The 15,208-nt window shown below is 36.4% G+C and overlaps 3 protein-coding genes across 3 annotated transcripts; all 3 read right to left on the bottom strand.

Annotated features, from left to right (window-relative positions):
- Positions 1-1,231: 1,231 nt before the first annotated feature.
- TM35_000341890 (uncharacterized protein) lies at positions 1,232-1,966 on the bottom strand (the record flags this gene model as incomplete). Its single annotated transcript, XM_029029087.1, has 1 exon — positions 1,232-1,966. The coding sequence occupies one exon, from the start codon at positions 1,964-1,966 to the stop codon at positions 1,232-1,234; it is 735 nt and encodes a 244-aa protein (XP_028879643.1).
- A 500-nt stretch (positions 1,967-2,466) lies between these two features.
- TM35_000341880 (legume-like lectin) lies at positions 2,467-3,249 on the bottom strand (the record flags this gene model as incomplete). Its single annotated transcript, XM_029029086.1, has 1 exon — positions 2,467-3,249. The coding sequence occupies one exon, from the start codon at positions 3,247-3,249 to the stop codon at positions 2,467-2,469; it is 783 nt and encodes a 260-aa protein (XP_028879642.1).
- Positions 3,250-3,913: 664 nt separating this feature from the next.
- TM35_000341870 (ubiquitin-protein ligase) lies at positions 3,914-15,142 on the bottom strand (the record flags this gene model as incomplete). The annotated part of the gene is made up of 1 exon (XM_029029085.1): positions 3,914-15,142. One exon carries the CDS (start codon positions 15,140-15,142, stop codon positions 3,914-3,916), a length of 11,229 nt encoding a protein of 3,742 aa, XP_028879641.1.
- Positions 15,143-15,208: the final 66 nt, after the last annotated feature.

The raw sequence follows: 15,208 nt of genomic DNA, 5'->3' as shown, positions 1-15,208 counted from the left end.
TTTTTTTGTGTGTGTTGTTGTTGTTGCTGTTATTTTTGATATTCATTTCATTTACTTTCCTTTTTTTTTTTTTTAATCACACACACACACAGGATATAGACGACCACTATCACCCACACACACCTTCTTCAACACAGTCTTGCAGAGCGTCGAAAAGACACTGTGCGTGCACACCCATTGCAAAAGAAAGATATGTAAGAGAAAGAAGTCCAGAGAGAAACTGCAACAAGAGAACAGGCACTAAAAACCTGATTGTGGCTGTTTTTATTCTTTTTGTTTTTCTTTTGCTGTATCATTTCTCTCTCTTTTTATTTTTTCTTTTATTATTTTATAGTTCCTTTTGTCTGAGCTCTTCCTTTTTGCACAACCTTGTTCTTTTTTTTTTTTTTTCCCCTCCTCCCATCCCTCACCAAACTCACCGTTATTAACAGTTTATCCGTTAAGAGACCTGCATCTTGTTTTACAGTCACGAAAAGAGTGAGTGGACGCACAGTGCTCATACCACCAGTGTTCCCTTTGTGAGGTTAAATTTTAATTTCCACAGCCAGCAAAACACGCTGTTAAACACAGACACATATGTAGATTGCATTGTCTATCTTCTTCTCTTTTGTATTTTTCCTTTTTTTTTTTCTTTTCCGAACCCTCAGCATAAAAAGAAGTAACGTGTGACTATGATGGATTGCAAGGTGCTCCGAGGCTAAGAACCGTGTAATTGAATTCACTCGTTATTAATAGGGTGTATATTACTTTATATTTACTTTGAGGGGTTTTTTTTTTTTTTTTCCTTCACCTCATTCCCCCTCTATTTCCGTTTTTTCTTTCATTTTTCTAGCCATGAGAGTTGGCCTTCCCACACACCACCCCATTCATCCATAGCCATCCCCATCACCCCTTCTCTTAAATCTCGGGAAGATACATCACAAGTAATATGTGTCCAACAAATTTTGATTTGTTTTTTTGAGGGGGGTTTTGTTGTTGTTTTTTTCAAGCTTCCCTGGACGTATCTCTATGCCGTTGTTGTTGTTGCTATTCTTGCTGGGCTCATATTCCCCAACCCACACACACACAGACAGACAGACAGACAGACAGACCTACACACACACATACACAGAAAATTGTCCTCTCATTTTATTATTATTATTATTATTATTATTATTATTATTATTCACTTTATTGTTCATTATCGAATCTTGCTGTGATTGGGCAATTGCATGGCCTTTTACAAGACTTACTATTCTGTTTTGTTTCCATTCAATACACCGTTAGGCTGAGATGCCTTTTTCGCTGCTGCCAAACGCGCTGCCTGAGTTTCCTTCCAGAAGGTATAGGAACCAAGTGAACCGCAGAGTGCACCGCAGAAGTATTGTAAGGTCTTGTTGGGATTATACCATGGGACCCACTGGTAGTACACAATCATATCACAAATGTAGCGAGTGAGTGAAATAATCTCTGCCTTGAGAAATTCTGAACGTTCCTTTGGGGTTCGTTTCTTCCATTGGGGTGAAGTTAATGCAGACTTCATCCGTAAAAGTTCATGTAAAAAGCCACAGGTCAAAGAAAGTGATTTAAAAAACCAATAACCGAGGCTTAACCGGGTTCGGTTCCAATGGTGCATACAAACCATTTGGTAGTAGTTAAGATCTCCAAAAACTTGTTCCAGTGAACGGAAGAAGAAGGACCCTATAAGAAGTAACCAAGGTAAAACTGGACCCTCTCTCTTTTTATAAACATCAACGGCGTTCATAAATGATGTGAGGTACCGAAAGTGATTGATCAACATGCGGCAGTTAACGACGGCACGCGCAAACTGAGCATAGTTCTCACGCGTCTCCTCGCAACTGCCGTGAATTGAGACTAGGCGAGACATGCCTAACATGGCCTTTAATGCTATATCAATCCCTGTTCCCTTCTTCACATAGGCATCTACTGATTCACAAAATGGAACAACCACATCTCCTCCTCCCATCTTTTTTTTTTTTTATGTCTCTACTACTTTTTTCGTTTTTTTTTTTTTTTTTACGCCGTCCTTTGTGTTCCTCTAAATGATTTCAAGGACAGCAACAATAAAAATAGAAACAATAAAAATAAATAAAAAACAAGAATAATTATTATTATGATTGTTAAAGTAATAAAGAAAACAAAACCGAAAGGATATAGAAATAATTTTTAAAAAACAAATGATAGAAAGGGTAAATCACCTTAAAGTGTTATGTTTTTTTTCTTTTTCGATATGGCAAGAATGCATGGGGAGGGGAACAAATAAAGAAACGCTGAAATACTTGGATGTACAGTCGTTATTTTTCCTAAAAGTAGAACCAGGCACATACACACATACACACACATATATATATATATATAGCAAGAAGAAAAAGTTAAAAAGAGCAAAATGAGAAATAAAGAAAAAAAAAAAATTTTTTTTTTTTTCGCAACTACGACCGTAACTAGAAAAGATATGCTTTGTCTAGATCATGACCTAACTCCTTCCTTTGAGGCCATATTTCCCAAAAGTTCTTGATTTGCTTCTTTTTCATCCATAGTAAAGAGATGAACCTGGCCCGCTTTCTTTTCCTCATCGGCGTGATGCTCTTTATCAGAGAGTGGTGTCATAATAACACTATGGATCTCATGGGTGGCTTGAGCCGTTGCCGAATTAGCGGCTGTAACTCCAAATGTATAACTGCCATTGAGTGGAGGTGCAGGTGTGGAAGCGCAGAAAATCGCACGAACATAATCTGACGGTTGTGGTTCGTCATTTGGATGATAAACGTACAGCACATCCATACTATTGCTATTATAACGAATGGTAATCGTAAGGTGAAGTTCACCCAATGCCGGAACACGACAATACCCGTGACGCTGTTGCTGTATCGATTCAACGTCAAAATCAATATCCCCATTACTAGCGAGGAGAGAAATTTCGTCAGAGTGGGACAACAACACACCAATACCAAAAAAACGTCGGGCAAACCCAAATAATCGAGTATCAGCACTACTAGAAAAATTTTCTGCCGTGGTATACCAAATACCCATACCACCTTCTTTCGTTCCAGAGAACATGGGAGAACTTCGTTTTCGCATTTGCAAAGTAACATTCAATTCAAAAGCCTCCATATGATTTGAATGTCGATTCCATAGGTATCCCTTAGCATTCGGTGCACTTTCCGTCAGTCGAACGTAGTTATCTGTTACAACTGTATTTAATCCAAAAGTCCAAAAACGCATTCCATTTTCCCAGTAATTCTGTAACATGGGAGGAAATACGGAATGAACTTGTATATGATCTGCACCGATTACTATGTGTGCTGCTATCAGCAACAGCAATAGAAAGAAATAAACAAAAAAAGTTAATCCCTTCATCTGATCAAAGATCTTCAAGAGTATACACACAATAAAAGAAAGGAGATCAAGAAGAAAGAATAGAAAAGCAAAAGAAAAAAAAAAAAATGATAAAAATAAAAACAAGAATAGTCTGTACGTCATTAAGAAAAGAAAAAAAAAAATGACATCATTCCAGTAACAATATCCAGAAGGAGAAAACAAAGCAAAAACAAAAAAAAAAAACATCAACACTATCTGTTTATCTTAGATAGATAGATAGCAGAACCTGTGGATGTGTGCTTGTATGCGTGCGAAGGTAGGGAGGAGGAGGAGTGGGAGGAGGAAGGGAAAAAAAAAAAATTTCTGTTAATCCGAAGCAAAATGACTCTCAGCACCAAAGACATCAAGAGTGAAAGAAAGACACCAAAAGAAGCAAAAAGAAAAAGAACATCAATATAGAAAAATATTCTTCCTCCCATCCCTACCCACCACCACTACCACAACAACAATAATAATAACAACACACACACACACACACACACACAAAGACCATCATCTTTAAGCAAGATGTGTGTTACCGGTTGAATGAGAGAGGTTATTCTTCACTCCACGTAGAGGATTCCATTTCATCCTGCCTTGTGTCTTCGACGCCTATCATAAGTTGCGGTGCCTCACTTTCGTCCACCTCTCGTGGGTTGAAGTCGGTATCGATATCGGCGCAGTTCTCAATACTGTAGTAGAGCTTTGCCTTGAGCACCTCGAGGGATGAGTAGTCTGGAAGCTCGAGGGCGAAGAAGCAGGTGGCGGCGCGGGGGAGGACGCCGTCGGGGTCTCCGGTCGTGGCCAGCGGGAGAATGCGCAGCCGCACGGGGAGCCGATCGCGGCCCGAGACGAAGCGGAGGAAAAGCCGCCGCTGCAGGGCGCTGGCGTCCTCGAGGGCCTGCCAGAGAAATAAGACGCGGCGGTCGTCGGCGGCGAGACCCTCGCAGACGGCCCCGTCCCGCAGCTCCGCGACGGCGTAGTCCGGCCGGCCGCACACCCGCAGCTCCAACTCGGCCGGGCCCAACAGACACAACACCGCCGCCGGCAGAACACTCAACAGACCCTCCCGCATCTTCCGCAGCTGCACAAGAGACTCCTCCAGCCGCGCGGTGGAGAGCGCATTCGCGTAACTCTCGCACCGCTCCAGCGTCACTCGAATAGAACCTCCACCGGGGATCAACTCCTTCACAGAGCCATCGCTCAGTCGCGTAGTAAAGGTTTCAGAGTCAAAAACATCGTCAAACATGTCATCAGAACCTACTTGATTTTTTAAACCACGAAATTCCCGAATACACTGTAAACAAATACGATCCACATCATCAAGATCAGATTCCATAATAGGGTAAAAACAGAGAAATTTCCAAACAAGTGGAGGAAGGAAAAGTCCCAAAGGTTCACTACTTCGAAGAGCTCCTCCCATTAATTGACCAATGAAAACAAAAGCTGAAAGTTCAGCCGCACTCGTAGCAGATGGAGCAGGAACAAAGGCATCACGACATGTTCCTATATTATGCACATTATTTGCTGTTGGAACAAAAAAAGGTAATGCAGTACTCATTAACTCTCGACACATTTCACCAATATGTTCTCGAAAAGGTCCTCCCACATCTTCTGATCCTTCACCTAGAAATAAAACACTCCAAAATCTTTTATTTGTTCGAAAAATACGTGGATGTTGATCTGCTATTAATGAAAATGTTTGACCAAATACTGAAGACATCCATGAACCTTTATTTGAATGAGCTTTCATTCGATTTATAGATACACGAAAGTGTTCCGATCGAACATTTGTCTCACGAAGAATATCATCCACCATTTCATTACGAAAAGATGGAGATAATATACTACGACATGATAAAAATAATTTCGTAGATATATTTAAATTTTGTGTATCAAGATTTAAAAATGGTATAACAGTACGAACTACACGAGAAAATGAAATAAGAACCTTATATAATTTCCAAGCTTTTTCTATAGGAATAGAAGTTTTTTGAAATATTTCTTTACATATTTCTTCCGTGAGTTGAGCAAAATCCTTATTTTGATTTTTACAATACTCTTGTACAACATCTACTAAAACAGAATAAGGTTTTAATATTTCTTGTACCGTTAGTAAATCGGTTGATAACCACATATTTTTTAATTCTCGAAGTCTTAAAAGTGTCGTAGATGGTTGAAGTGTTGAATAAAATGCATCTATTCGTTCATTCCAAGAATCAGGAACTCCTAAAGCACAAAATCCTTCTGGTTTATACTTAAAACTACTTGAACCAAAATTAAATAATACCTCATTCCCGGAACGAAATGAAATAGCCGGTTCATAAGAAATTGTTATGGGTAAATTTGTAAAGGTACTATCACCTAGTGTCGTATCGCATAAAAGTCTACCATTACAAAGGAACATCATTTTTCGCTCTACAAGATCTAATGCACATCCAATCACATCTCCTACCACCCATCGTCGTGATGCGGTGAGGGGTTCAGGTTTTCCATCATGCCATTTCATTCGCCGAAAAAGATCCACCGACCAAGAGGTAGGTGTATCGCCAACCGTTGCCTCTTTAGAATCTTTAGATGAACACCAACCAATCTGCATTAATCCTTGAGAACGTAGGGTAACTTCATAATACCATTTTCCACCAGAAACTTGACAATTCGCTCGTAGTGTGGCAAAACTAGTTCCAGTATTTCGTACAACCAGTAAATTTACTTGTACACCTGGAGTAGAATGAAGTGAAACATTTGGTGGACCAAAACGTTCGGTTGAACCTTCAAAAGGATTTGCTTCTTCTTCACAAAAAGGTGGTAATGGGGTACGTCCAGCGGATACAATATAAGTTGCCAAATCATGGAAAGCACGAATTTGATTATATGGAATAAGTGTTCCAAGTCTTAAATTTGCCGGATCGAGAGGAAAACAATTTCTAGGAGGTTCATATTCAAAGTGAGCTCCACCAAAGTTTATAGTAATACCTTCTTCTTCTTCAAGCATAAAAAAAGGATGATAAGAAACTTCTTGTTCATCTTGAAGATTAGCCCCAGCAGCGGAAACGGCTTCAGACTCATTTGTTCCAAAACGAAAAAATACACCGGTATCATACCCATTCACAATAAATGAACAAGTCTTTTGAATACCATCCATTACAACTCCAACATAATCTTTCGCTTTCCAAATCCGACGTGGTGGTACAGAAATTTCCTTTACACCATGATAAACACCTGTTTTTCCATTAAATGCCACAAAAGTCTCGAGGGAGGGAACTTCTGACCAGTGTTGAGCCCATGATGGAATCACACCAATGAAGGCATCCCCACTTGCCATCATGCGAACTTCAAAATACCATCTACCAGAACCTAATGGGACATCCCCAATCACAGAACTCCCCGTCCGTTCACTCCAAACTAAGATGGTGCGGTTAGGATTAACACCCACACGAAGACTTTCAGGGTGAAGGTCTTTTTCAACCGTCACTCGTAATCCTTCTCGTTGTTTATATAAATTACGTTGTTCCATCCTCTTTTGTAAAAAAGAATCGGTATCGGTCACACCATCATAATTTCCATAACGAAGGGATTTTTGTCCATCTCCAATAGCTTGCCAACAATGTTCGGCATCTTTAAGTGCAACGTAGAATTCTGAAACCACTTGAACAAAACGACTTTGTAAATGTTGAGATCCTAATGTTCTTCGAAATAAACGTTCAGACATTCGACGAAGATCATGCATACGAGCTAAATGTTGCATAGGTTCTGTATATTCAGACATGTGAAGAAGAATATCTGTCATACAAGAAAGAATAAGACAACGAGTAATTCCAACATTCATACGACTTGCATTTGCCAATCCATCTAGACAATCATTTGTATTTAATATATTCATACCGGATACTCCTTTTGTAATAACAGAACATACCATTGTACGAAGAAGATGAGCGGCAAATCGTGGAACAGCTGTATCGTATAAAACTATAATTTTATATCCCCATTGGGGAGTAGAAGTATCTAAACGAACATCAAAAAAGAAACGTGGTGCACGAATACAAATAGAATTTAATGCATATCCAGGAGCTTGTGTAATAACACTAGAAAGTGCATGATCGGCATAAAATGTAACTAACATACTACTGGAAGAACATCGAGTATCAAAATGAACTTCATATGATCGTCTTCCTGGTACGTAAACTTCATGCGCACTGGCCAAAGTAGATTTAAAAGGATGTGGAGATTCAAAAATAAGCATTTTTTGTTCTCGTTGAACCATTTCTACAAGTTCTTCTTTTATATAATTTACAATAGTAGCATTTTCATTTTTAATAAGATGTTCTGTTGTAGAAATAAGAGATTGTAAAAGATCTGTATCATTAGAATTGATAGCAAATCGAACCATTTTATGTACTTGTTCACGTCCAAGACAAACTTCAAGATCCGATGTAAGTCGCATCATATGTGTTAATATAGCTACAGCATAATAACACGCCAATTGTCTATCCAATTTTGGAATAATTGATAAAAGTTGTTCTCTTCGTTGATCTTTCCTTCTACGCCATAGTGTAATAAAATTACTAAATCCTTTTAATGTATCAATAGCAAATATACCAGTTTCATCATTTTGAGTTGTAAAATCAATTTCTTGTTGACATACATGATTAGATCTTCCTCCCTCACCATCCAGTTGCTCAAACCAGGTGACAGGCCCTACTGAATTTACACTTGCCTTCAACCATCCATCTGTGGAGATGGCTTTAATCGTATCACTCATACACTCTAATGTGATGGAGTGATAGACAAAAGATGTGGAGTCTTCCATGGAGACAAAACGAGTAACTTCTTCTCTTGTTAACGCAACATCCATAATTCGAATACCTTTTATCCCTCCATTAAGACGCATCTCTTCATTCTCTGGACATCCACCAAGATATAATATATTTTCAAATAAAAGACCTTTATAAGAAAAATTCATTTCAGATTGAAGAATACCAGCTTTGTAAAGATAAAATTTATTTGTATCTTGTACCATGGTTAAATGAATCCAACGTAAAGAATCTGTATATTCAATAGGAACCTTACAAAGAGATGTGGTATCATCTCCAACTTTTTCCCATCCACAATGAAATGCAGAACCTTGAATACGTGCAACAAATTGCCAATCTTCTGTAGAAGTTTTTTGATGAAAAATTATTTGGGTTATGGTAACATCAAAAAGATATAAATACATATCCATAGTAAATATATTACCTAAAGGACGTTCACCTGTTATAGATACATAACCTCCAAGAAAACGAATTCCATCATTTAATGGATCACTACGATCTACAGAAATATCATCATCTATTTCATCATCACTTTCAGCAGGAAATAAAACATGAATATCATATTCAGCTGTATCAATTTCTCCCTCATCACTACTTATATCTTCATCCTCACTAGATGGAAAAGTTGTACGTCGTTGCGTTGATATAAAATCTCCATGATGATCCCCAAGTAGTTGAAGAGCTGCTTGTAAATCATTATTTGTCTCATCAAGAGCAAGAAAACAAAGATCAAGATTATAACCTCGCATAGATAATTCTTGTGCTAAACGAGTTCGTGTCTCTGCATCATCATTATGAGATTTCCCTGAAGTATTGGTAAGTGTATTACCATTACCTAAACTAATATTCTCACCTAATACTTTCACTAAAAGAGAATATTCAATTACTAATCGATCTTGAACCACAGTTTGTTGTTCATCTGATGGAATTTCACCATTATCATACAGTTTAGCTAACAAGGTAAGAAATTCTTTAGGTATTAAAAGTAATCCTTTTTCTACACATCGCCATACAATGGCAAGAGATCTATACTTTAAAGAACTTCCGGTTATCCCATTATCCATAGCATGTTCACTCCACATTTGTCGTGCTAATTGAAGCACTTGATGCATTTGAGTATTATGTAAATTATTATCTTTCTGAGGGAATGTAGATGCCTCTTCTCCTATTGTTATCTCAGCTTGTCGTAGAGAAACGGTAAAATGTTTTTCATCATTTTCAATAACATCACATGTTTCATCATCCAAAGAGTAATCTACTAACGTTACGGCTACAGTTGCGTGTTTTGATTTTCGAACCATAATACGATCCCCAGGAACAGCCAATCGAGGTCCACCAAAGAGAATACGTAGTGCTAATGATGTATTCGTTCTATTACTATGAATCCCTTCAAGACTTTGTATAATCCATGAATGTAATTCCCCTCTCCAACGATGGGTTAAACTTTCATCACTATTCATATGTTGAAGTAAAGCTAAAGCTGTCCAAGCTTCAAGAGCGGTAGGAGATTCACATAAAGTGATGGATCCCTGAGAGACAACCCATTCCAGTTCTCTTGCAAGGGTCAGTAATGTATCCAGAAAACCTGGAATATTATTATCTTCTGTAATAGCAGAAGGTTCCGATAAATTCATAAAGGCAAACCATGCCGTAATAAGAGCACATCGAACTTTGGAATTACATGTATAACTTCGAAAAGCGTAATAACTTCCCCTCTGTAAGGTTCTTACAACACGTTGTACAGATGAATTAAGGGTATCATCACGAGCGGAAACAAGTACCTTTGCAAGGGTTGTTAAATGTGAACAAAGAGTAATAATAAACATTTCAGAATTAGGAAAAGGAAGTGTACGTTCCATTTCCGTACAAATACACTCAAAACATTCTTCTAGAGTGGTTCGTAATCCTTTAAGTGTATCTGAATGATTATTATTATTATTATTATTATTATTATTATTATTATTATCATTATCATTATTATTGTTATTATTAGATCCCTTGCCTGATTCTATAAACCCAAGCGCTGCTCGAATAGAAAATATACGAAATACATCCCATGCATTTTCCCCTAAACATCTTCTTGGCGTTTTAAATCCTGGTACCTTATCAAACATAAATCGTTCTGCCCCAAAGTTTACCTTTACTAAACCTTTTCCAGACATTCCAATGAGTGGATATAATTTTTGTTGTGTTACATGTAAAGTGGTAACAAGATCTTTTCCATTTTTAATCCAACAAATTTCTTTTGTCTTTGTATTTAATCCACACCCGACCACATCTCCAATACTGAAGGTAAATCCTGTTAATCGACCAATACTATTTCCCTCATAAATCATTCCCTCCTCTGTGTGAAGGGCGTAGGACTCGGCATCACATCCCGGTAAACGTGAAACCCCGTAATCGGAGGGACCTGCCCCAATACAACAACTCCCACCAGGGCCAAGATCTATTATTAACACTTCAAAGTAATAAAAGAAATTCTTACGGCTCATAGACCACTCACAGGGAGCCACACATGTGCCTCTTCCGCCAAGGCCTTTTATTGTGTGTCCAGATCGTCCAATCACAAGTGTGGGGGCCGCCCCACTAGCAGAGAGAACTGTATTTCGTAAAGTTCCAGACATATTTGCATTAAATCGTGGAAATCCATTATCTTTTCGTTTCTCAAATTTCCATAAAGAACAAAGGGTAGAGGCTATATCACCTTTTATTCTTCGAAAATCCATTACTCGAAGTTCAGATGTTAATAAAGATAATAATAACTCTGCCCACATATCAGACATTTGATTTTTAACATTTATAGAAACAAGTTCTAAAATATGAAAAAAAGCTCCATGAAGTCGAAGAAAATCTTCCTTTGAACAACATTGTACATCATCTGCGTAATACCATCCAGTAAAAGCTTTTACTAAAACAGGAAGAACAATATGTGCAAGTTTATCACTTACTCTTGCTTCTTCAAGTAATTGTTTTAATAACATCATTCCAGATAATCTGTATTGTGCTCTTTGTGTTTGTTGAATAACAAGACGATCAATATTATCACGATCCATATCTTTTTCTTGTAGAAATTGTACTATAAGAGAACCAAGATCCCCATTTTCCATTTCTCGTTGTTGAGGTAATTTAGTTTTTAATATTCGAAGTGTTTTCCAAGTTTGAAAAAATTGTTTCCATTTCCGTTGTGGACTTGCATCTTTTAAAGAATATTTAACACGAGGAAGAGATTCTGTTCTTGTTCCACAAATAGGTTCAAAACGAGCTAAAAATAAAGCTCGATGTTCTAAAATATCAAGATATTCTACACTTTCTTGTCGTTTAGAAAGTACCATAGATCGCATATTATGAACATAACGATACATTGGGGTAAGTGTTTGTTTCGTTACTTGTTTTAACGCATCTGTAGGAATAAGTAATGCACAAAAAGATGTCATTAAAAGTCGTTCTAACTTTACCAATCGATCATCCCTAATCACCGGTAATGCTCCCACATCTTCACGGTGTAATTCATCCACTAATTTTGAAATATAACCTACACCTTGTTGTAAATTCTTTATGATAGCATCTCGCTCTGATCCAGACTTACGAACTCCACCGCATAGTAAAGGTAAATATTTAGCTTCTATTTGAGAAGTAACGACATCTGAAGATATTAATAAGGAACAACCTATACGACACAATGCGGATGTAAGTGCTACTCCAAGATCATAGGAAAGTTTTGCATTTTGTGGAAGTGTATCGGTAAGAGAAAATAAGGCTTCACGACATCCTTTAATATAAGGAACACAAGCTCCTTGTAAGTTTGTCGGTAATAATGGAAGCGCTACTGTAAAGGATGGTAAAAGAGAACCCACCACACTTGATTCCATACAATGAATAAATTCCATTTGATAAAGTTCAGGTTTTTTTCGAAGAGATTTGGCAAATATTTCTATAATTTTTTCACCTGTTCGCAAAAGTAATTTTGCATACGTTATTGCAAATCCACCACATTCACCTTGAGGTTTTTCTACTACTTTTGCCAGTAGAATTTCTTGAAATACCTCTAAACAATAACTTGTTCGTTTCACAGCTTCTATAGATTTATGATGTCCAGTAATCCATCGTTCCACTTGAAATATTTCCTCTGACATGAGAGAAATACAGAAAAGATGTGCATTTTCTGTATTTGTAATTAAAATATTGGATGCTAATAAAGAACCATAATAATCCAGTAAAGATCGAAATAACATATCTTCTTTTTCTGTTAATCGACCTCGACCGGCTTGATTTTTTATAAAACCAAGACGACTTTTTTCTGATAATAAACAACGACATGTCATGGAAAGAAGTCCAGTATCATAAAAAGTTTCTTGAAAAGCCAGACGTAATAATTCTAATCTTGCATTTGGAGTTTCACTACTACACTCTTGTGCGGCTTTTATAAGACTTTGAGCATCTGGAAATAAATCTCCAATTTCTTTTTTTAATCCTTCATGTTGATTTTCAACACGACATAATAAATTTGCATGTAATAAAGCGCATAAATTTTTTGTATAGTCATGATTTTTTTGATCTAATTGAACATTACAAATATGTCGTAGTAATCCTGAAAGAAGTCTATCAGATGTATCCACCACTAATCTAGGTACTTGAACAGACCATGATAATTGATCTACCAAACACCTTTCTGCACCTACTAAACGTTTAGCATAAGCTGCACATTGTGTTAATAAATCTTTTTCACATTCCCATATACAATTGTATGAATCTTTTTGTAAAAAAGGAAAATAATGTTGTTGATGTAATTCCCATATAAGTAAACGTTTAGGTTTATCAGATGCTAAAGCATAACAAACTATAGAATGTCGTAAAGCATTATATCCAAGTCCTTTAATAGGTGCCCGTGCAGGAAGTTCAACTCTTGCTTGAAATACTAATTTAAAATCGCTTGTTGTATATTCACATATAGTAAGAGAAGGACCACTAGTAGGAATACCAAGAGCAATATATCCTGGACAACTTGATAGAAAAATACTATCAGAAGTTTCACGTAATGCAATAGGAGCAAAATCATCAATACATCGTACTATACTTGGTGAAATAACTGGAAAATCATCTACGGATAACCATGTTGCTTGTCCATTATGTAAAAGAGCATGAGAAGCATTTGGTGCATAATCTGAAATTACATCACCTTCACTTTCATCAAGAGGGTAATAACCAGAAAGTGATGTTTCCATATTAGTAAGAGAACGTTTACTATCTCTAAAAAGTTGAGCAGGTGTACGAATACAATTCCATATTCTAACTTCAGCTAAACATCCTACAAAACTTTTTCCTAACGAACATTCAACATCTATTATTGCTTCAGGAGAAACGAGAGCTGGAGCCTGGGCAACAATAGAATTATTAATCCATAAATCCCATGAATTTCCTTTAAATATAAGAGCTACATGCCACCAACGACGACAAAATGATAATTTTCCAGGTACAATATAAGAAACAAATGAAGCTCCAAGATGAGGAGTTCTAGATCCACCTCTCCATAAAATACCTTCTGAAGTAGGTTCAATTTCAATTAAAATTTCATCTATATTTTTATCTCCTATTGAAATAATAACTTGATCATCTGATGTACTACATGGATAAACCCACATTTCTACTGTAAAGGGATGAAAATTATCTTTTAATGTAACTCGTCCAACAGAAATACTATTACCTTTAGTAAAATAATAACATTTCTTTTTTGTATTCCATAAACTTGGACCTCTTTTAAGAGAATTATTAGAGTTTACATAAAAATTATTTTTTTCCTTTACAAAAATAGAATCAATACTTTTTTGTAATAAATAACATTTACTGTTCGATATTCTTGAAGATTCACTGCATACAAGACAAGTAAGGATAGTACCAGATATATCAAAAATAACTTCATGTGTACCTGCGGTATTTTCAGTTAAATGAAATACAATTAATGTCGTAGCTAAAGGTTTACCAGATCCACAATTATATTTTTGAATAGAATAAGAAACAGTTCCAACAGAAGATGATGCATTTCTAGCAACAAAAACTATTTTTCCATCACAAAAAATTATTTTGGAACTTTTTCCAAAATGAAGATCAAATTCTGTATTCATTTTAAAACGAGTTCCCATCATTCCTAATTGATCAAGTACACATCCTCTACTCCCACTACATACAACTAGTTTATCATCACCAGGAAAACAATATATATGTTCCAAATTAACAGAAAATGGTAACTCACAAATTCTTGTAAGAAAACTATCTGTTTTTGCTTTTACATAATTAACACGATGTTCCAATGGAGGAGGAGAATATACCCCTTCTAATCTTTCTTTTATAGATCTTTGTAAAAGACAATTTACAAGAGCACTTAACTTTCCACAACGTAATGAAAGAGAAAACTCAAGACAAAAAAGTCTTTTTTGTTGTTCTTTTGTTAAGACATCAAATCCCACTTGAGATTTAAACATTTGTATTAGATCAACAGATGAACTAATATCATTTGGAGAACAATCTGTTCTTAATATCATATCTTCAGTACCATTAATAAGAGCATCACAAAAAGCACCAGTGTCAGGACAGACAAGAGTTCCTAAAAGCACCAAAGTTTGAAGACAACTTGGTTTACTTATTTCTTGTTGTACGGTTAAAGCAAATGACTCAATAGCTCCTCCGAGTCTTTCACGAATAAGTTCTGATGCAGCAAGAGAACATTTTAATCTTTCTGAACGAGCAGCATCTACTTCTTCTAGATTACTACTCCTTTGCTCAGCATCGTATTTGGAATATTTTATTAATAACTGTACGTAGCGTGTAACATAGGAAGGTTCACAAGAAAGTAAGGGAACTTCAACTTCACTAAGAGAAACATAAGTATCAGATGGAAACTCTTTTTTTCGACTTAAATCAGCATCTAATATATCAGCTATACCAAGAAGTCCCCAATCACCTAAATCCTCTGTCATTACTGAACTATCCAAAAATAAAAAGAAAAACAAGATAAAAGAAAACCAATAAAGAAAAAAAAAAAA

Source organism: Trypanosoma theileri (genome assembly GCF_002087225.1).
Source record: "Trypanosoma theileri isolate Edinburgh chromosome Unknown TM35_Tth_34_V1, whole genome shotgun sequence".
Classification (NCBI taxonomy): Eukaryota; Euglenozoa; class Kinetoplastea; order Trypanosomatida; family Trypanosomatidae; genus Trypanosoma; species Trypanosoma theileri.
The sequence above is the reverse complement of the archived record's forward strand: the minus strand, read 5'-3'. Positions and strand labels throughout refer to the sequence as shown.